This window comes from Danio rerio, chromosome 6 (genome assembly GCF_049306965.1).
Source record: "Danio rerio strain Tuebingen ecotype United States chromosome 6, GRCz12tu, whole genome shotgun sequence".
NCBI lineage: Eukaryota > Metazoa > Chordata > Actinopteri > Cypriniformes > Danionidae > Danio > Danio rerio.
This window is the reverse complement of record NC_133181.1, coordinates 24,720,705-24,741,391: the sequence shown is the minus strand read 5'-3', so window position 1 is coordinate 24,741,391 and position 20,687 is coordinate 24,720,705. Positions and strand designations below refer to the sequence as shown.

General features: G+C 43.4%; 1 protein-coding gene and 1 long non-coding RNA gene across 5 annotated transcripts in view; one reads left to right on the top strand and one right to left on the bottom strand.

Annotated features, from left to right (window-relative positions):
• Positions 1-6,577, top strand: part of tnrc6c2 (trinucleotide repeat containing adaptor 6C2) — a 70,125-nt gene extending 63,548 nt beyond the window's left edge. For all 4 annotated transcript variants that reach the window (XM_021474088.3, XM_021474086.3, XM_073954074.1 and 1 more), the window contains one exon: positions 376-6,577. In XM_021474088.3, the coding sequence (XP_021329763.1) occupies positions 376-754 (379 nt within the window). In that variant the 3' untranslated portion in view covers positions 755-6,577. The remainder of the gene's footprint in view (positions 1-375) is intronic.
• Positions 1-20,687, bottom strand: part of LOC141386260 (uncharacterized) — a 30,206-nt gene that overhangs the window by 9,104 nt on the left and 415 nt on the right. The window lies entirely within an intron of this gene.

Genomic DNA, 20,687 nt, shown 5'->3' with positions numbered 1-20,687 from the left:
TTTAAAGGCTCAACCAGGTTAAATAGGCAGGTTAGGGTAATTAGGCAAGTTATTGTATAACAGTGGTTTGTTTTGTAGATTATCGAGAAGAAATGTAGCTTAAAGGGGCTAATAATTCTGTCCCTAAAATGTAGTTTAAAAAATTAAAAACTGCTTTTATTCTAGCCGAAATAAAACAAATAAGACTTTCTCCAGAAGAAAAAATATTATCAGACATACTGTGAAAATTTCCTTGCTCAGTTAAACATCATTTGGAAAATATTTAAAAAAGCAGAAAAAAATTCAAAGGGGGCCAATAATTCTGACTTCAACTGTATATTTAATGCTGTATAAAATGCTATTTAATGCTCCCCCTTTTTTCGTTTGCAACTACAGGTGTGTGTTGGGTAACACTACTATCCTGGCAGAGTTTGCCAGCGAGGAGGATGTGAACCGCTTCTTTGCACAGGGCCAGTCTCTTACCCCCACCACTAGCTGGCAGGCCAGCCCAGCACCAGGCTCCAGTCAACCCCGACTGGGCAACCCTACTGCTAGCCACCCCACAGGCCTCTGGAGCGGAGGAGGAGGCACCAAGTCAGTCTGCAGTGCTGGGAACAGCAGCAGCGGAAATGGAGGCGACATGCTCTGGGGTGGTGTGCCACAGTACTCCAGTTTATGGGCTCCCCCAAACGGAGACGATGCCAGGGTAATCGGCAGCCCCATCCCAATAAATACTCTGCTCCCAGGAGACCTGCTGAGTGGAGAGAGCATGTAGGATGCATCAGACATCATAAACCAACAAAGTCAAAAGACCCAACGGATCAAATCTCAAGCAAATCAATGTGGCGATAATCACTTTTTGTCGAACTCTACCAGAGGTTGAAGGGGAGACAGCTGCAAACCTCCAACTGCTGTTTTTTGTCCTGTTTTTTTACGTCAGACTATTTGGTGTGTTCGTGGATCTTCGTGTTCAAAGACGTTGACAAACATAAATCAATAGAAGAAGAGCTTTTTGATGCTTTTTTTGTTTCCAAAGATTGTTTTCGTTCAAAACTGTTGTTCAGGAGAAGCCGCAAAAGTGGCAGCCATCTGAAAACGACCCAGGCACAGTGAGACCTCATGACACCTTTCCCTATAATGACACTCTTCTGATGATTGGAATGATCCTTGTACTTTTTGGTTTGAAAATCTGCATCACTTTTTCACAACGTATTAGCCGTAAGTGCTCTCTCTCCATGACCTCCTAAAGTTTTATTTTATAAGAACAACAACATCAACCAATTTCCTAAGTTGCACAGTTCTGTTTCTGAGCCAGCGAATAGGCCAGAGCTAATGAGCAGTGGCCTGTCAGCATGACTAATCACCAATGATACGTTTCGTCTTTAATTCTGTTCGTAATTAAAAGGGAGCTGCACTGCTCTGTTGCGTTTTACTCACACTCTTTTTTTTTATTTTCGTTTAATATGTGTATGGTTAAATAAGCTGAATGTTAAGCTTCGATTTAGATAAATGAATGTCAGTGTGTCTGCTGGAACTTGACCAAGCATCTGTGTGTAAGTACTTTACCACTGTTAAAAACACTCAGTGGATGCTTTTTAATGATACCTAAACGACTTCAGTGCTGAATCAATCAAACGCTATTCAGTTACTATGTGGTCAGCCATTTTTAATGAGATGCAACAGAGAATTCATTCTGATGCATTGTGCAATAGAAGCCAGAGACGCTTTCTTCCGTCCACACTGAAGCTTACTGAAACTGTTTTTTTTCTTGTTTTTGCTGAAGACTATAGCAGAATTGAATCTTTGGACTCATTTTTCCGCCTTGCCTTGAACTGTTTGTCTGCCTTTCTGGCTGTTCACTAGTATATTTGTGGAAAGGAGGAACTGTTAACTGTGTTTGTCATCACTCCATGCGGTTTACCACTTGGCATGTGTGGGATGCCACAGTCTCCCAGCCACATCTCTTCACCAAACAGAAATGGAATCCATAGCGGGAGACACATGGCTCGGAAGTCAGGCACAATACCAAATACAATGCGTTTCTCTTAATGCAGTACAGAATAAGAGATTCTTGCGTTTGGTACAAACATAAAAGACATGTACATTTTATAAGTCACTTCTTTAAGAGGTATTAGCAAAGCACTTATTACAAGAGCAGTGCTCCTTCTGAAAGCCAATAAATCAGTTGATGGAGCGTATTGTTAAAAAAAAATGAAAAGAAACAAAAAAAAATCTTAAGGCAACTTTTAACTGTTACCTTTTTTATATATACACCTTACTGGTATTCAAATGGCTCATTTGTTTGTCGTCCATCTCTGATCAATAAACTTTTCAGACTATTCCGAATTAAGGGACGAACAAAAACTACAATCAGTTGAAACTTGCAATGTATGTTTTTTGTGTCTGTATATTTTCTCTTCTCACTCTACCCAAAGTGAATGTCGTTGTTGCTTTGATACAGTCAAAAGACTTTATTCTGTCCTGAGGAGGCACTTCAGTTGGATTGGATTTGAAAAAGAGGCTGTCAGTGCCTCAGTGTGGAAACTGATGGAGGATATTTGATTCTCAGTAGCAGATTCCTCTGTGGAATGAAGGAAAGGACATTATGATGTGATGATGATATGGACGGACGATGATGTGATGTTTGCAGTAGTAACTTAGGTACAGATCTTCAAATGTCCCTCGTTCCATCTGGGATGACGGCTCTCATGCAACCTAACCCACTCCATCCCTCATGTGGTTTTGCTGGAATTTAAGACTGAATGGAATCGCCAGTGTTGTATATTATGACTTTTTTTTTCTCCACACATTCTGTTGGTCTTCATTCAGCATTCTTTAACTGCCTGCAGCGCATGTGGATACACTTTAAAAGAGGTGCCTCGGTATACTTATCCTGTGTCACGGATGCAAATGAAGATGCTGTGATGTAGGCCATGTTTCGTGTGAAAATAACTAGTTTTTGTTGTTACAGTGTTAGATCATTTAGAATAGGGGCTCTTTTATTGATGTGTGTGTGTGAGTGTGTGACCTAACCCTGGACATCCCACCTCTAACTCAGCTGCTAACATCCACTCTTTTGTGTGGCCTCACTGAAGCCAACCCTGTTATCTAGAAAAGCTGCCCATACTTGAAAAGCCCTGTCCGAGCAGTATTTCTATGGACAGACTCTTTCTGCCATTGGCGCTTTAACTACAGCACACGGCATGCTGTGACTATGCAAAGTGAGAAAAGATGGGCTTGTAATGTCCGCCCTGTGCCAATCTGTGGCTTTGAAAGGAAGTTTAAAAATTGTGCAGTCCTCCTGTAATATTATCTTACATACACAAGACCATTGACGTCCTTGTTGAACTTAGGGTGTTTCCTGACACAAAGCATTTTGTTCAAATTCTTTTCGGGAGGTCTGCGCACCAATTGTGCTGAATCTGATAGATCTCGTTCACTACAATCTCAGGGCATGACAAGATTAACCATTTTTGTTTAATGAAAGTTGATCGTTTCAAAGATTTATCAATTTCAAGCGGGTCTACGCATTCAGTTATGTGTGTACAAATCTTACAAAGCGTACATGAAAGAAATACGACAGAATATTTATCAATGGGGCAATACATTTTGGAGGGTGGCTAGTTAGGGTGTTTTCAATCCTGATGAACAGGAATTGTTGGCGAGTCGTCAGTAAATGGGACCTGCGTATTGTACCTCTCTGCTGCTGCTTGTGATGAATTCCCCTCATGGTCTCACGTGCCAATGTATGCATAAAGATATATAGGTACACTGTGGCATTGCTGACTTCACATCTTAAATTCCAATGTGTGGTTTTGTTGTAGAGCACTTCTGTTTGAAGGCACTTTGATGATTCTTGTGTGTTTGAGGTGGGATTGGGTTTGAAAATGGGTTGAGGATATGCTGATTATTTGTGATAATCTTGTTGCTGTCATTAGAAGAATAACTAGCTAGAACTTTTAACAGCATTGGGGGTTGTGGTGTGCTAATGGCGTACAGATAATGAGTAATCCCTGGTACTTTTGTTTTGTTTTGTTTTTTGAATACCAAAAAATGAAATGGCATTTTATTATCTTTTATATAAAACAAAAACAAGTAAACACTGAAGGAGAAAAAAAACATTTCAAAATGCACATCTTGCAGATGATATCTCCTGTTTGCTGATCACATCCTGAAGGTTGATGGCAAGCTGGAGTGCCTTTTAAAAAAAGTTTGTTTGTAAAAAGAACTGTACAATTGTCATCTCAGTTCATTTCACTGTTGCCTGTGTATGTAACTGCCTTGTTCCAAATTCAGTCACAGCTGACTGACAGTGAACCACAATGTGACTGAAAACATCACAGGACGTCTCTGGTGACACCAGCATAGGTAGACTATGACTACAGTTAACTTTATTCTCTGTATTATCATGTTTATTTTGTAGAAAAAATGCTATCAGATCTCCAAATCCTTCACTTTTAAAACTCCTGGGTAAAAAAATGATTTGAAAACGAGCAATAGGGTGTGTCATCGGTGGGAATTTGCCTAAAAGAAGAAAGTGATCAGCGATTGATCAAAACCAAACAGTCTTACTGAGGGGGTTGTGTGTTTGTTATATGGACTAAAGACATCCATGCAGTATTTGTGGATAACTTCAATCATTATGTTGAACCCCATCATTCTGAACAATGTTTCTCTTTAGGCAAAGTTTGAAAAATCATAAACATATCAAAATATATATCTCTACCAATACTTGAATTAAAGCACGCCAATTGTAAAATGTGAATTTATTTTTTCTTGCATTTTGTTTGGGTCTGACACCTTTTAATGTATTTGTAACATTTTCACAAATAACTTCTCAACAAAGAGAAATATTTGGAATGCGTGAGTTTGAGTGCTTTAGTTCATTTGCTCTCTAATCGCTGATTGTTGTTGTTGTTGGGTATCTGCCAGCAATTATAATCCATTTTGTTTGTTATACTGCTTTGTGTGTGTGTGTGTGTGTGTGAGAATGAGTGTCTTTTTCCCTTGCTTGTACTCAAAAAATAATTGCAGGGGAGATCATGACAATTTGTGTGTCAATGTTTACTCAAGGACTACTTTTTATCCTAATGTATGAAACCTGTAAAATTGTATTCTCATGGTGGTTTTTATTGGGAAAATACCCACAAAGGTGATCATTTACATAGTGTTTTCATTTCAGTTACGTTTTCATTTAAATTTCAGTTACAGTTTGTTTGTTTGTTTTTTGTTTTTTTTTTGCTCAACTAAAAAATCTAAAAAAAAATAAATAAAAAAAAAGATCAAAACTCTTTTTTTTTCTCTATAAGAGCCTATCATTTCAATTCTGAAGAGTTTTTTCTTTTTTTTCAAATCTTGAATCCTATTTTTTTTTTCAAATGTCTGAATTTGCAAAAAAGAAGAAAACAACCTACAGACAACATCAGTTTAATAACACGAAAATGAAGTATGCTATTGCTGAACTCTGGGGTTGTTTTAGTGTCACTTTGTATTTTTTCCTCATGAATTCTGTTGTTTATGTTGTATGTTGAACTGATGCTAATGTCTTTATGTTTTCTTTTCAAAAAAATGATTCTGTCTTGCACACTGACAAAAGACTTGGATTTTTTCTCAGGAAGATTAGGGGTCCAGAGTTCCAGTTCCACTGTTAAGATGTTGATTATCATGAGAATTTAACTAATTGATTAACAAATCAGAAAAATATTTTAAAACAACAACAAAAAAAGATCAACTCTAAGCACTGAAGGTTATGGATTTGAAAAAAAAATTATGTTTTGAATTTTAATCTGTAGCAGACATTTACCAAATATTAGATATTAAAGAACCTATGCGTTTTATTTCTTAAAGTAGAGTACTTATGAGATGTTTTTGTATCACTTTACATGCAAATAGAATTTTGTTTACTGGTTAGGTTGTGGAAGGACCTACCACTGTTTGATTTTTACCTTACCTGATGTTTCCCAACGAGGTCCAGTGTCAAATGCTTGATATTCCATTCTCTTGTCTTTTTATAGTTTGGAAATTCATTAGAGGCCTGTATGCAAAGGCCTGAAAATTGTAGATCAACACATAGAACTTGAACTTCTACTAGATTTACGTACTAGTTTTTGAGTGTGGGTTGAAAATACTCCATCTAGGTTTAGACTAATGTTAAGATGTTGTGAAAGGATTAAGAATCTATGCACATGTTTGAGAGGACTGTATGTCCAGACATGCTATTCTTACAAGGATATCTGGGAGGGGGGAGGGGGATCATGCACTTGTTTCTTTGTATAACTTTTATTTGAATCAGCAGATTTTAGTGTCATCACCATGCTCTGCGTCTCAAGATGTGAGCTTCAACAACCAAGCACTGTGGGTTTATTCCAATCTGTGACATTCTAGTGTTTAAATGGAATGATGGGTTGGATGGCATCTTGTGAACTGTTGCTCTATTGTTCAGATAGAAACCACATGACTGTACTGAGATTCAACAGCTTTTAAATGTTTTTCCCTTACCCTTGATAGAATGTGATTGTTGAGGACACAGAAAAGTCTTTCCATGTTGTATGGAGATTATTTCAGCCTATATTAATAAATAGCATTCTTTTCTCTTGAACTGTGTTTGTGTTTTATTGGGAAATATGTAATGCATGTTTTTTTGTTTTTCCTCAGAGAACTCTGACCTTTGTGGGAGTTTTACTTTATCATATCCATCATGCTAGTACCAGGGGTTTATTCCAGAGAGCTGGGTTAATTTATCACTTGCTAAACCCTAACTCTCAGTCTGATCTCACGAGGAAACGTATTTACGTTTTGTGAATTTAGTGGCTAATTAATTTGAATTCGGATTCAAATTCATTTGAGTTCAGTCACATGTAAGTGTACGATTTTAAAAAGCAGGATGGCGTCCAACCCTACTCCTAAATCCAACCTACTGTCATAGGGGATGAGCAAATCATACTAATGTTTACAAATGTGATTGTGCAAATACTAATTAGCCACTAAATCTAAAAGTTACTAACCCAAAACCAGCTTACCGTGAGAACTTCAGTTCCAAAACAACTGAGTGCAGTTAGTATAATCAACCTCTTAAAGATAACCGTGAGTTAATGCACACCCACTCGCAAACCTGAAGACATTTTCAGTGGATCACTGAATTCACGAGTCACCATGGAATGTCGCAGTGAGGAAAAAGGGGCAACTTTATAGAGTTGGAGGTTTTATACTGGCATTTGAAGAATAAAGCTGATTGTAATGAAAAAGCAATACAACAACTGCATCAACGAAGGAAATGATTTTCGTAGAAAAGATAAAGCTGCCATTTCATGTATTATATATAGCCTACAGAAAAATGTGTGGGGTAAAGAGAGAAAAAAAAGCAACCTTTACATGAGACTTGCTGTGGAGGAGGGTCTGTATGCGGACTGAAAGATTAACTGAAGGGAGCATAACTTGATATTATGGAGACCCACATTGTGGGTGCAAGATGGCACTGTACCTATCAGTTATTTCTGTCTAGACCTACTCCACACCTAAACCCCTTCATCAGTTATTAACAACTATGCTTACCACAACCCTAAACCCAGCCATCGTTATTAACGTCTACACCTTCCCCAAACCTAAACCCAACCATCATAGTATTAACATCTAGCCCTACCCCAACTATCACAGTTATTAATGACTACAGCAGGGGTGTCCAAACTTGATCCTGGAAGGCTGGTGTCCTGCTAAGTTTAGCTCCAACTTGCTTCAAAACACCTGCAGGAAGTTTCTAGTATATCTAGTAAGAGCTTAATTAGCTGGTTCAGGTGTGTTTGATTAGGGTTGGAACTAAACTCTTCAAGACACTGGCCCTCCAGGAACAAGTTTGGACACCCCTGGTCTACACCTTCTCCAACCCTAAACCCAACCATCACATTTATTAACGTACAGCAGCGAGTTGCAGAGGCTTTCATTCTTGACGTGCTCACATACTGTTATTTGCAACAACTGGGGCCAACTGTCATAATAAAACGGATTAAGTCAGTGAGTAGAGTTACTAAATCAATGAATATAACAATATATCAAATGAATTGGTTGTGGATAAATTTGGAGGAAACTCATGAAAACATTTGGTCAAAATGTTCTCTGGTAGGGTGTTATGGTGGCGCAGTGGGTAGCATGATCGCCTCACAGCAAGAAGGTCACTGGTTTGAGCCTCAGCTGGGTCAGTTGGCATGTCTGTGTTGGAGTTTTGCATGTTCTCCCCATGTTCGTGTGGGTTTCCTCCGGGTGCTCCGGTTACCATGACAAGTCCAAAGACATCCCCTATAGGTGAATTGGGTAAGCTAAATTGTCCGTAGTGTATGAGTGTGTATGGATGTTTCCCAGTGATTGGTTATGGCTGGAAGGGTTTCCCCTGCGTACAGCATATGCTGGATAAGTTGGCGTGTTCATTTCGCTTTGGCGACCCCAGATTAATAAAGGGACTAAGCCAAAAAGAAAAATAATCAATGAATGTTCTCTGGTAAGTTTTTCCACCATCTTGCCAACAACATCTTGTTGTGACATCTCACATGATTCAATGGGATCTTGATAATTGTAAGTTATGCCTTTAACTTACTACAAGGTACACCCCTTCATATTTCACACACATTACTGTACGTAGACAGATACACTTGCTGCTGAGAGCACCTTTATGTTTATATTCATGTTAATTCCGCAGAGCTGTGCAATAGAATTTTGCATATTCAAGCTAGTGTGATCGTCTGTGGACTGCAAGACAAGGACGTAACATGAAGGGGGCGTAACTTGTAGAGGTGTAATTTGAAGTTATAGAGACCCACATGTCAAAACTATATTGTCAGCAAGATGCCACTGTACCCATCAGTTATTAGCATCTAGACCTGACTCAAAACCTAAACCCAACGACCATCACAGTTATTAGTGTCTATCCATGCCACAACCCCTAACACAACCAACATCATTATTAACATCTACACATTTCCCAAACCTGAACTCAACCATCATTGTTATTAACGTCTACACCTATTCCACTGTGCACATGCTGCCGCGAGCTGTGGAGGCTTTCATACTTGACACGATTGCCATTTGCAACCATAGTGGGAGACGCTGAGTAGGCTAACTGTAATGACAAAATGGATGAAACAGTCAGCAAGTGAACATGCTAAATAAATAACAAAATAATATATAAAATGCGGGGCGACGCGGTGGTGCAGTGGGTAGTGATGTCGCCTCATAGCAAGAAGGTCTCCGGTTTGAGTCTTAGCTGGGTCATTTGGCATTTTTGTGTGAAGTTTACATGTTCTCCCGGTGTTCGTGTGGGTTTCTCCCACAAGTCCAAAGACGTGGTATAGGTGAATTGCGTATGCTAAAATTGACCATAGTGTATGTGTGTGAGTGGGTGTGTATGGAAGTTTCCCAGTGATGGGTTGCAGCTGGAAGGGCATTCGCTGTGTAAAACATGCTGGATAAGTTGGTGGTTCATTCTACTGTGGCAACCCCAGATTAACAAAAGGACTAAGCCGAAAAGAAAATGAATGAATATATCAAATAAATATTTTCTGGATACATTTGGAGAAAACGCATGTAAAACAGTAAAGTGAGTCACTGTTGGAAACCACTGTCTATCCTCCTTAAAATATGTGGATTATCTTTAATCTTTGAGTATCATCATGATGTTTTGTTTAAACTCTAAATGCTAGGGTAGGGCAACTGCAATAATATTATCAAGCTACGAGAATCGTGTTGTATTTAACAGTTTCTTCTCCTTAGTGTCAGTATAGAGCACATGTTCACATTAGCACCGCACTGTCCTTTCTTAATACATGGATTTGCTCGACGTGTGATGCTTATATATCCCCAATGTCTCTTTAAAAAAATGCATTTGCCAATAATATTCATAAATGGCTCTTTGCTGAAAAAAGGTTTCCGACCCGACCCCAGGATTAGGGTTCAAGCAAAACGTTCGAGGTTACAGAAGTAACCCTTCGTTCCCCGAGGAGGGGAACGGAAGTGCCATGAATGGGAGGATTCGTATCAGAAGCCGCTTATCTGGAGAGTATTGAACGGGCCAATGAATGAAATTAATTGGCAGCGTAAGCTTGCGCAGGTGTGCGACATCTGCAATCATCTCAGCATATAAGCACACCTGAAGCCAGCAGACGCCATCCTTTTAAGCTGAAGAGACTTTCAAACAGCTAAGGGACAGTCATTATGGCGACGGAATATGGCACTTCCGTTCCCCTCCTCGGGGAACGAAGGGTTACTTCTGTAACCTCGAACGTTCCCCTTCGGTTGGGGAACTTCAGTGCCATGAATGGGAGAATATGGAAAGCGCCATAATGACTGCACCTTACCAACACCCCCGATGAGGAGATAGTCAAGCAAGCGTGACGCACCCACATCATGGGGGGCGCGGTCCTCCAACGTGTCCCTGGCCCTAATTATCCTACTTCAACAGAAGTTCTACGGATTTAGATATATTTTTTGGGAAGTCGTGAGCATCTAGATAATTCTAGGAAATACGACAGTACGTTGGGAAGCGTGCAATCCCGATAGGGAGGACGCTGCGGAGGCCATCCGTTACCCAAGGGGGGGATAGATGGCAGAATTTACCTATGGACTAGCCCTAAAAAGGGGGAGTACGCATAGCAAAGAATGGTTAGCGGAGAGGGAAGACACGGGTCCGCCCAGGGGGGGGACTTAACCGTGGCGGAATAAGCATATGGGATCGCCTAGTGGGGATCACGCATAGCAGGCACCTATACCCAAAACGCGGGCTGACCAGCGGGCAGACCTACAACGTAGTGGGCCAGCAAGTGACTCCTCCGCTGAGTCAGTGCTGGGGGCCACGGAGGAATCTGCAGGGCTCACCTGACGGGGAACTTTACTGACAGATAAAAAAGGCGCACGTACCTCCGTGTTAGGGAGAATGGCGCAGCAAGCGTGTTTCAACACCCTACCGAGTTGTCTCCTCAATCACCAAAGGGTTACCTAATACCCTTGAGGAAACCGGCTCCACTCGCAGATTGTAAAACCTTGCAAATGTGTTGGGTGTCGCCCAGCCCGCAGCTCTACAGATGTCTGTTAGAGAGGCGCCGCGTGCACGCGCCCAAGAGGATGCAACGCTCCGAGTGGAGTGTGCACGTACTCCCGGGGGACACGGCTGACCTCGACTCGAATAAGCGAGTGAAATGGCATCCACAATCCAGTGGGATAATCTTTGTTTCGATACGGCACTTCCCTGCTGCCGACCGCCATAACAGACAAAGAGCTGCTCAGATGATCTAAAATTCTGAGTACGGTCCACATAAATGCGCAGAGCGCGAACTGGACAAAGTAAAGAAAGGGCTGGGTCTGCCTCCTCCGGGGGCAGCGCTTGCAGGTTCACTACCTGATCTCTAAAGGGGGTGGTAGGAACCTTGGGCACATAACCGGGGCGGGGTCTCAGGATAACGTGAGAGTAATCCGGCCCGAATTCCAGGCATGAGTCACTGACCGAAAATGCCTCCAGGTCCCCGACCCTCTTGATGGAGGCCAACGCAACCAGCAGAGCTGTCTTCAGGGACAGAAATCTTAGAGATACTGATTCGAGTGGCTCAAAGGGATCGGATCGCAGACTCGTGAGAACGAGGGCGAGATCCCAAGAGGGCATGAGAGGGGGGCGAGATGGATTAATTCGCCTAGCACCCCTAAGGAACTGGATGACCAGGTTATGCTTTCCCACGGTGCCGCCAGCTACCGCGCTATGATAAGCGGAGATGGCGGCCACGTAAACCTTGAGAGTGGAGGGCGACAGCCTGCTGTCCAACTTCTCTTGAAGGAAAGAGAGCACAACACTAATCTGGCAATTTCGGGGGTCTTCTCTGCGAGAGACGCACCATTCAGTGAATAGACTCCACTTCAGGGCGTAGGCGCGCCTCGTGGAGGGGGCTCTAGCCTGAGTGATGGTATTAACCACCGCAGTCGGTAGGTTACCTAAGTCTTCCTCGCGTCTAGGGACCACACGTGGAGGTTCCAAAGATCGGGGCGAGGGTGCCAGATGGTGCCCTGTCCCTGAGAGAGTAGGTCCTCTCTCAAAGGGATCCGCCAGGGGAGGGCTGTCGCGAGGAGTGAGAGCTCTGATATCCAGGTCCGGTTGGGCCAAAGGGGCGCAACTAGCAGAACCTGTTCCTCGTCCTCCCTGACCTTGCACAGAAACTGCGCGAGCAGGCTCACTGGGGGAAACGCATACTTGCGCATGCCCCGAGGCCAGCTGTGGGCCAGTGCATCCGTGCCGAGAGAGCCCTCGGTCAGGGAAAAAAAAACAACTGGCAGTGAGCGTTCTCGGGGGAAGCAAACAGATCGATCTGGGCCTCCCCGAATCGCGCCCATATCAGCTGAACAGACTCGGGGTGGAGTCTCCATTCTCCAGGGCGTAACAGCTGTCGTGAGAGCGCATCGGCTGCACGATTGAGCGTGCCTGGGACGTGAATGGCGCGCAGCGATTTCAGCCGCGGGTGACTCCAGAGGAGCAGACGGCGGGCGAGCTGAGACATGCGGCGAGAGCGCATACCCCCCATGCGGTTGATATACGCCGCCGCCGCCGTACTGTCCGTCCTGACCAGCACGTGTTGCCGCTCCAGCACCGGTAAAAAGCGGTGGAGAGCGAGGAACACTGCCAACAGCTCTAGGCGATTGATATGCCAATGCAGCTGGGCACCCTTCCAGAGGCCCGCAGCCGCATGCCCGCGACACACGGCCCCCCAACCCGTGTTGGAAGCGTCTGTTGAAACAACAACATGGCTGGACGCCTGTCCTAGAGGCACACCGGCCTGTAGGAACGAGGGGTCGTTCCAAGGGCTGAGGGCGCGGCGACACAGCGCAGTAACCGAGACCCGGTGTGTGCCCGCGTGCCATGCGCGTCTGGGGACCCGATCGTGAAGCCAGTGCTGAAGTGGTCTCATATGGAGCAACCCGAGCGGCGTGACGGCGGCTGCGGATGCCATATGCCCCAGGAGCCTCTGAAAGAACTTCAGTGGGACCACTAGTTTGCTGTCGAGCTCCCTCAGACAGTTCAGCAACAGGCGAGCGCGTTCCTCGGAGAGGTGCGCTACCATGGTGATCGAGTCCAGCTCCATCCCGAGAAAAGAAATCCTCTGCACGGGGGCGAGTTTGCTCTTTTCTCGGTTGACCTGAAGCCCCAGTAGGCGGAGATGCCGAAGCACCTCGTCCCTGTGCACAATCAATTGCTCCCGCGAGTGGGCTAAAATCAGCCAGTCGTCGAGATAACTGAGTATGCGAATGCCCGCGAGCCGAAGGGGCGCTAGGGCACCCTCCGCGAGTTTGGTGAAGACCCGCGGAGACAGAGAGAGCCCGAAGGGGAGGACCTTGTACTGCCACGCTCGACCCTCGAACGCAAACCGCAGAAATTGGCGGTGGCGTGGAAGAATGGAGACATGGAAATACGCGTCCTTCAGGTCTATGGCTGCAAACCAATCCCGAGGACGAACGCATTGGAGAATGCGCCTCTGCGTGAGCATTCTGAACGGCAGCTTGTGCAGACAGCGGTTCAAAACGCGCAGATCTAGGATTGGCCGTGACCCACCGCTCTTTTTGGGTACGATGAAGTATGGGCTGTAAAACCCACTCTCCATCTCGGCTGGAGGAACCGGCTCGATTGCACCCTTCGCCAGGAGGGCAGCAATCTCCTCTCGCAAGACAGGGGCGGACAGGGGGTTGACCCTGGAGAAATACACGCCCGTAAACTTGGGGGGCCGTTTCGCGAACTGAATCGCGTAACCGAGTCTGATTGTGCGTATGAGCCACCGCGAGGGGCTGGCCCGCGCTAACCAGGCAGGCAGAGCCCTCGCTAATGGAGTCATCGCTACAATCGCTGACGTACCAGCGGTGGGGCAGCGCGGAGTGGGTGTGCTGATCCGGGAAGCACGAGGGTCCCGCGGAAAAGCTGGAGGAGAGCGATTCGCTCTGGCTCCGCACCCTGACTCCGGAGAGGGGGCTGGAGGGCTGAGGGAAGGGAGACCGTCCCCCCAGCGCTCGTGAGCCACTGGCGAAGCACGTAGAGTCTGCGAGCCGGAAGGCAGCGCGTCCCGGACTGGCAGAACTCGTGCAGTCACATCCGGGGAAGGGAAAAAGTGCTCTTTTACTGATGTTTTGGTGGCACTGAAAAGTACCGTTGTTATCGGGGCCCCGCCCTCCAGCGGGGAAAGAGCAAGTTTCCTCTTCTCCGGATGGCCTGTCTCAGGGACGCTTCGCGGTCCGTTTACCGGACTTAACGGCGCCCTGGGCAGGAGGGGCTGCCTGCTTTCGAGGTGAACGCCGCGCCCGCTTGGCCGGAGGCGCAGGCGGGGGCGGGGCAGCACTCGTTGGCGGGCGCCCTCGGCGAGGAACAGCGGAGGTGGATGGCTCGGCGGGCGGAGCGGGCTTACGGCCACGCCGATAGATGACATTGCCCATCGCATCCGACTGCTCTTTCACCGCCTTGAATTCCTGGGTGAATTCACCGACGGTGTCGCCGAACAGGCCAGCCTGGGATATGGGCGAGTCAAGAAAGCGAACTTTGTCAACGTCGCGCATATCGGCCAGGTTTAGCCAGAGGTGGCGTTCCTGAACCACAAGTGTGGACATCGTCCTCCCCAGCGCACACGCGGCGGACTTAGTAGTCCGAAGAGCATAGTCGGTCGCGGTGCGCAGCTCATGTAATAAGCTTGGGTTGGACCCGCCCTCGTGCAGCTCGGCCAGCGCCTGCGCTTGGTAGCGCTGGTAGGTGGCCATCGCGTGCAAAGCAGAAGCAGCCTGGCCCGCAGCCTTATAAGCTCTGGCTCCGAGGGAGGCAGACAACCTACAGGCTTTGGACGGGAGGCGGGGCAAACCCCGCCACGTAGAGGCGCCGCGCGGACAAAGATTGACCGCGATAGCGCGCTCCACTGACGGGATCGCCTCATACCCCCTGGCAGCTCCGCCGTCAAGGGCGGTGAGGGCGGAGGCACTCGCAGCACGGGCAGAGAAAGGTGCCCTCCAGGACTGCGTGAGCCTACTGTGCACTTCCGGGAAGAAGGGGACGAGAGGCTTCGAAGGCTTCGCCTTCTGGTCCTCTACGTAGCACCCATCTAGTCGGTCTGGCCGCGGAGCTGGGGGATAAACCATCTCCAACCCCACGGCCGAAGCAGCCCGGGAAAGCACGGCTAACATGTCCGCTTCAGGATCCGATTTGACAGCGCTCACCTGCCCGGAGGGGGCGAGCGGGTCCGGATCTTCGTCGGACAGTGAAAGCCCACCCTCCGATGCCGCGGAGGACATCTGATCTCCGGTGTCAGCGAGTGTGAGAGCTACCATCTGGTTAGACGGATCACTCTCACCACCCGAAGCTTGGATGGAGCGCCGTGAGGAGCGAGAGGTCCGCGAGCCCGTGGGCGGCGGATTAGCTCCCGCTGAAACCCTCAGATCTGCCCGAGCGCCCGCTGCTTTTTTAGAACAGGAGGCAACTAGGGTGGCTCGCTCTCTTGCGAAAGTTAGCCGCGATCTTAGCTGTGCAACGGTCATGGCATCGCAATGACGACATGAACCGCCCGCGAGCACCGCATTAACATGCTGGACCCCCAAACATGCAATGCAGTGATCGTGTCCATCATCCGGAGACAGGAAACCCCCGCATCCAGAAACGCACAGTCGGAGCGCCATCCTGAAAAGGACGTGCTGCACGACTGTGTTGCTCTTTTAGGAAAGTTGCAACTATACGCACCGCTCTGGAGGACCGGACCCAAAGAACCGCAGGCAAGGGAGTAACCCAGCTCGACCGTCTGCCACCGCGAAGACCCACTCTGGACCGGGAGACACACTCGTTCGCTCTGAAGTGCTGATCAGCAAGAGGAACCCTCATCGACTCACTCAGAAAGGATCTGAAGCGAAAAGGATGGCGTCTGCTGGCTTCAGGTGTGCTTATATGCTGAGATGATTGCAGATGTCGCACACCTGCGCAAGCTTACGCTGCCAATTAATTTCATTCATTGGCCCGTTCAATACTCTCCAGATAAGCGGCTTCTGATACGAATCCTCCCATTCATGGCACTGAAGTTCCCCAACCGAAGGGGAACTGCAGGACACCGGCACTCTAAAGTATAATTTAAAGTTTGTTTAAATTATACATATCATACACTAGAGGGCAGCATTGAACTATATTTATTTCTATTCCTAAATGAGGATAGCATTACCGGTCTACTTCGGGTCTTTGCAATTCCTAATGTTTATTGTATAAACATTTAGGTGTTAGTTAATATTCATTACCACTATTCGATTACACAGGTGTAAATAGTGCTAAGTTATTTAGGTCTACTAATGCACCAGTGCATCTTTTCTTTATTTATCAGAGAATACAAATGAATCCCACACTTTTTTCTCTCTGAGCTATCTCTGATTATTATTTTTTTAGCTTAATAAGCTTGGCAGTTTATAGAGAATCTCTTAAGGCTCAAAATGTGTGTGTGTGGGTGTTTTATGCTATAAATAACTAAGGCCTATATGTTACCATGGCAATACATCCTCAGGACCAACACCGACAGAAACGATGGGAAAAGCATTTACATTTACAGACTATACTCTTATTAATTACAGTTTTTCTCAATTGAAATTTGTTATTTTTAAAACAATAACTTTAGATATCTGAACAGTTAGATTATAGTTTACATCAGTATGGCATTTTTATTATAGTTTTAAGCAAATTGCAAATGCTTTGGAGCATGTGTGCAAACAGTAAGCACAATTTTCTGTAGTTTGGAGAAAAAAAATAATTGCATATGGCTTGTTGATTATAACTGATAAGTCAATTTTCATTTAAACTTTATTCATTCATTTATTCATTTTCTTTTCGGCTTAGTCCCTTTATTAGTTTTTCACTATTGGTTTGGCTCATTACATGGAATTACAGGAATGACATTCTCAAAACAACATGGACAAACTTCCAAACCACTCGGCAATTGTTCACAACAGACTTGATTTTCTCATTCATTTTATCAAATTACAAATGTCTAAGTACATCTTTGCAAATGGTTAAGTACAGGTAGCCGACATTTAGCACAATTTCCAAGTGAATGGATCTAGTTGATCTAAACTGATTGTTGATTTTCAGTTTAATGGTTGTTCTCTCCAAAATATGCCAGCGTCATTTCCTTGTATATGTCATTACATGCACAATAGTCTGTTCAATTGTCAAAATTAGTCAAGAACATAATACCATGAATAACTTTTTGTTTGTGTTTTATATTACAGTATATTTTGTTTTATCAAATCAAATCAAAATGTTGATAGCAATATTTACAATGAAAAGGTGTCCACATAATTGTAGGCAGTATTGATTTAAGTATGGATTGGTTAAAGTGCAGTGCATGTTACATATTGATGGTGTGCAGTGAGGGTATAGAAGAGTTTGTGTGGGGTGTGTTAAGTGTTCATCAGCCTGATAGTCTGAGGGAATATACTTTCCTTCAGTCGGCTGGTGCGTGACTGGATGCTGCGGAACCATTTGCCTGAGGGTAGCAGAAAGAAAAGTCTATGGCTTGGGTGGCTGGAGTCGCTGATGATTCTCTTGGCTTTCCTCATGCACCACCTGGTGTAGATGTCCTGGAGGGAAGCTCACCACCTACTACGTGTCCAGCACTTCGCACAATCCTATGTAGGCCTTTGCGATTGCTGCTGGTACTGTTTCCATACCAGGTTGTGATACAGCCAATCAGGATGCTCTCCACAGTGCAGGTGTAGAACGAACAGAGGATGTGGGGGCTTTGTTCTGATGTATGGAAATTACTTTATGTGTGTGACTGATAATGGTTACAATTTCCTTGGCGGTATAAGTGCAATGTGTGATGTCAAATCTAAGAGGCTACTCTTAAACTGAAATCCTTTTTATAAATTTTATACATTTATTTTATTTAGTTTTATACACAATTGCATTTTGTCAAAAGATTAAAAAAAAAAAACAGGGCTAAAACTGAAAGGTGGACATGAGGGGTATTTTAATGGTCCTCTGCGATAGTGACAAAACAACTAAACATTTTGACAGTGCTTACGCAATGCCAAAGGGGCAAAAGATTTTTGGGGTGCTGACAGTCTAAATTAAAAAGAATTTTAGTTTTGACACACGAGTGAAAAGTTTTGGGAAAGATATGGGCTTTTGCAAGTGAGCTATAGTGTTGTGCTAAACTGTAAGAATGTTTTGCAAAACAATCTTAGAGTGTTGAGAATGCAATTGCTGTTTCAAGAAATGAGCCAAACCAAATGAGAGAAACTGTAATCCGGGGTCGCCACAGAGTAATTATCTGCCCATTTAAACTGTAAAGCTCTAAATATGCTACTGAACTTGACTGATAAATAGATGACACAAATTGTATTGCAACTATAGATAATTTAACAATTTAGCAGATATTTCAATCAATGTCAATATCAGATATTTGTTGTGTAAACGTGCTTATACTCATGTTTGATTATTGAATAAATTGCTTTGAGTGTGATGGCTTTAATGATGGAAAATGATGGCGAAGATGTGAAGTGTTTGACAGTTTAAATGAGAATTGACTCCTCAGTTTTTATCAACAAGTCATATGTAATTATTTTTTGTCCAAACTACAGACAAATTTACTTACTGTCTGCACATATGTGCCAAAGCATTTGCAATATGCTTAAATCAATAAGAAATGCTACTCTAAAGTAAACAATCAGCTAATCATTCAGAGATCTAAACTTATTGTTTTAAAAAATTTAAATTTCAATCGAGAATTGAGCCAAAACAACTGAGAAAAACTGTGATATTCTCTTCTCACACATTGTTTTTCACCTAGTATGGCAAAAGGCACGTTGCAGGGCAAATAATTTTCTACTGGAAAATATTGTCTGTTTATTCAGTATAAAATAATAAAATATTATAAAATAAATAAAATATCAGTTTTTTATATAAAAATGAAATTAATCTTTATATATATTCAATCACATTTACAGAATTAAATAAGAGAAGTAAAGATAATAAAGATTGAATGATGGGTTCAGAAATCTGTGTGCCTATTCAATAGTATGGCCAGATTGTGGTCCACTCCCATTGTCAATTGTACACTAATTATTAATGAACTAATAGCTAAGTATTGATTCATTCATTTTCGGCTCAGTCCCTTTATTAATTTGGGATCGCCACAGAAGAATAAACCGGCAACTTATCCAGCATATGTTGTACGCAACGAATGCCCTTTCAGCTGCAACCCATCACTGAGAATAGCTATGGTTTAATTAAATATTTTATGGCAAATCATTCATTGTCAATCAATATTTATGATTGTGCAGTTGACTTCATTTTAATCATGTAATTTCCCAAAATGATAATAAGAGTGACTTTAAATTTATTGTTATTTATTGTGGCAGTGGCCATTTAGTACTCACACAAATTCCACCGCTACGCTGAGAGCAACTTAACTCCAGACAGTTCTTCTGTAATTTGATGTATATCTCTATAGTGGTTAAACAAGAAATATAATTTGTTTTTAGTATAACTTATGACAATAATTATTGGTTTCAAAGCAAAACTATTTGATTTAGTGCAAAATTCGGTTTTGTAACTTTATAAAAATTTTATTACATCTGATTTTATTTTACAATGCGGCCAATATTCCTTTAAATTAGCATCTTCATGTTTTCTGTCGTTGTTCACTTAATTTTAAACTTATTACTTTAATAAAAGTATTTATATTACAAACAATTGAGTGTTGCACTGTGCTGCCATGAGATGGCGACAAAGAACATCAGCTGTAAAGACATTTACTGCTGAATAGATGCATCTGTGAGCAAGATCCAGTTTTGCCATCACTTTAAGACAATAGGCCTAGTTCTCAAGTTATATTTTTGAATCACTCAGCTGTCAAACAGTTCAACTTGAGATTTGAATCCGTGGTGGAAAGACACAAAAAGGTTTTATTCTTGTACCATATTATGCCTATGCAATCACACTCAGACCTTCATCAAAGGTACAAATCTGATCCATAAAAGCACCACTACAGTGACAATAAGACACTTTATACCTTAACAGTGTCAAAAATGCTTACCAAATATTTATATAAAATGCCTTAAATGTTTAGTTTACAAGACCTATAGGTTTGTTTCACCGCTTGTTTTGTAATATTGAATTATTGTTCTTAATGTTTATAAGCTTTTAAACATATTTAAACAATGATTCTTGTTTTAATATAGAATTATTCATAAAATTACTTTGCCCTTCCAGTCATTTATTTTCATAGGTATTGTAATAAAGTTGTTCAACACTTTTGCACCTTTCATATGGGGACAATTGTTAAATTCAGTTGTACCATAAAATGTACAGAACAGCATCATCAGAGGTCGTTTCTGTACCATGTAAAGTTCAATTTTCCTCAAGGAACAAAATCCTCAAGGAACATTATTTGTACCACGGTTTCTGAGAGTGTGCAAAGTTAGTGGTCATCCAGGAACGTGGTTGAGAAACACTGCTCTATATCAACAATGCTGTAATTAACATTCACTTGTGCAGGACACATAATTCAAACTCCACATAAAGTTTTGGCGGTGTGACAATAGCTGTTATGTAGCCTATAGTCCACCGTTCAATGTTATGTTATATTTTTGTTTTAGAAGTCTCACATGCGCATGTTGGTCAGTCTGTTAACACCTTAATTAGTATTTTTTTTTTTTTTTTGGTTACAGGATGCGTTGTCAGT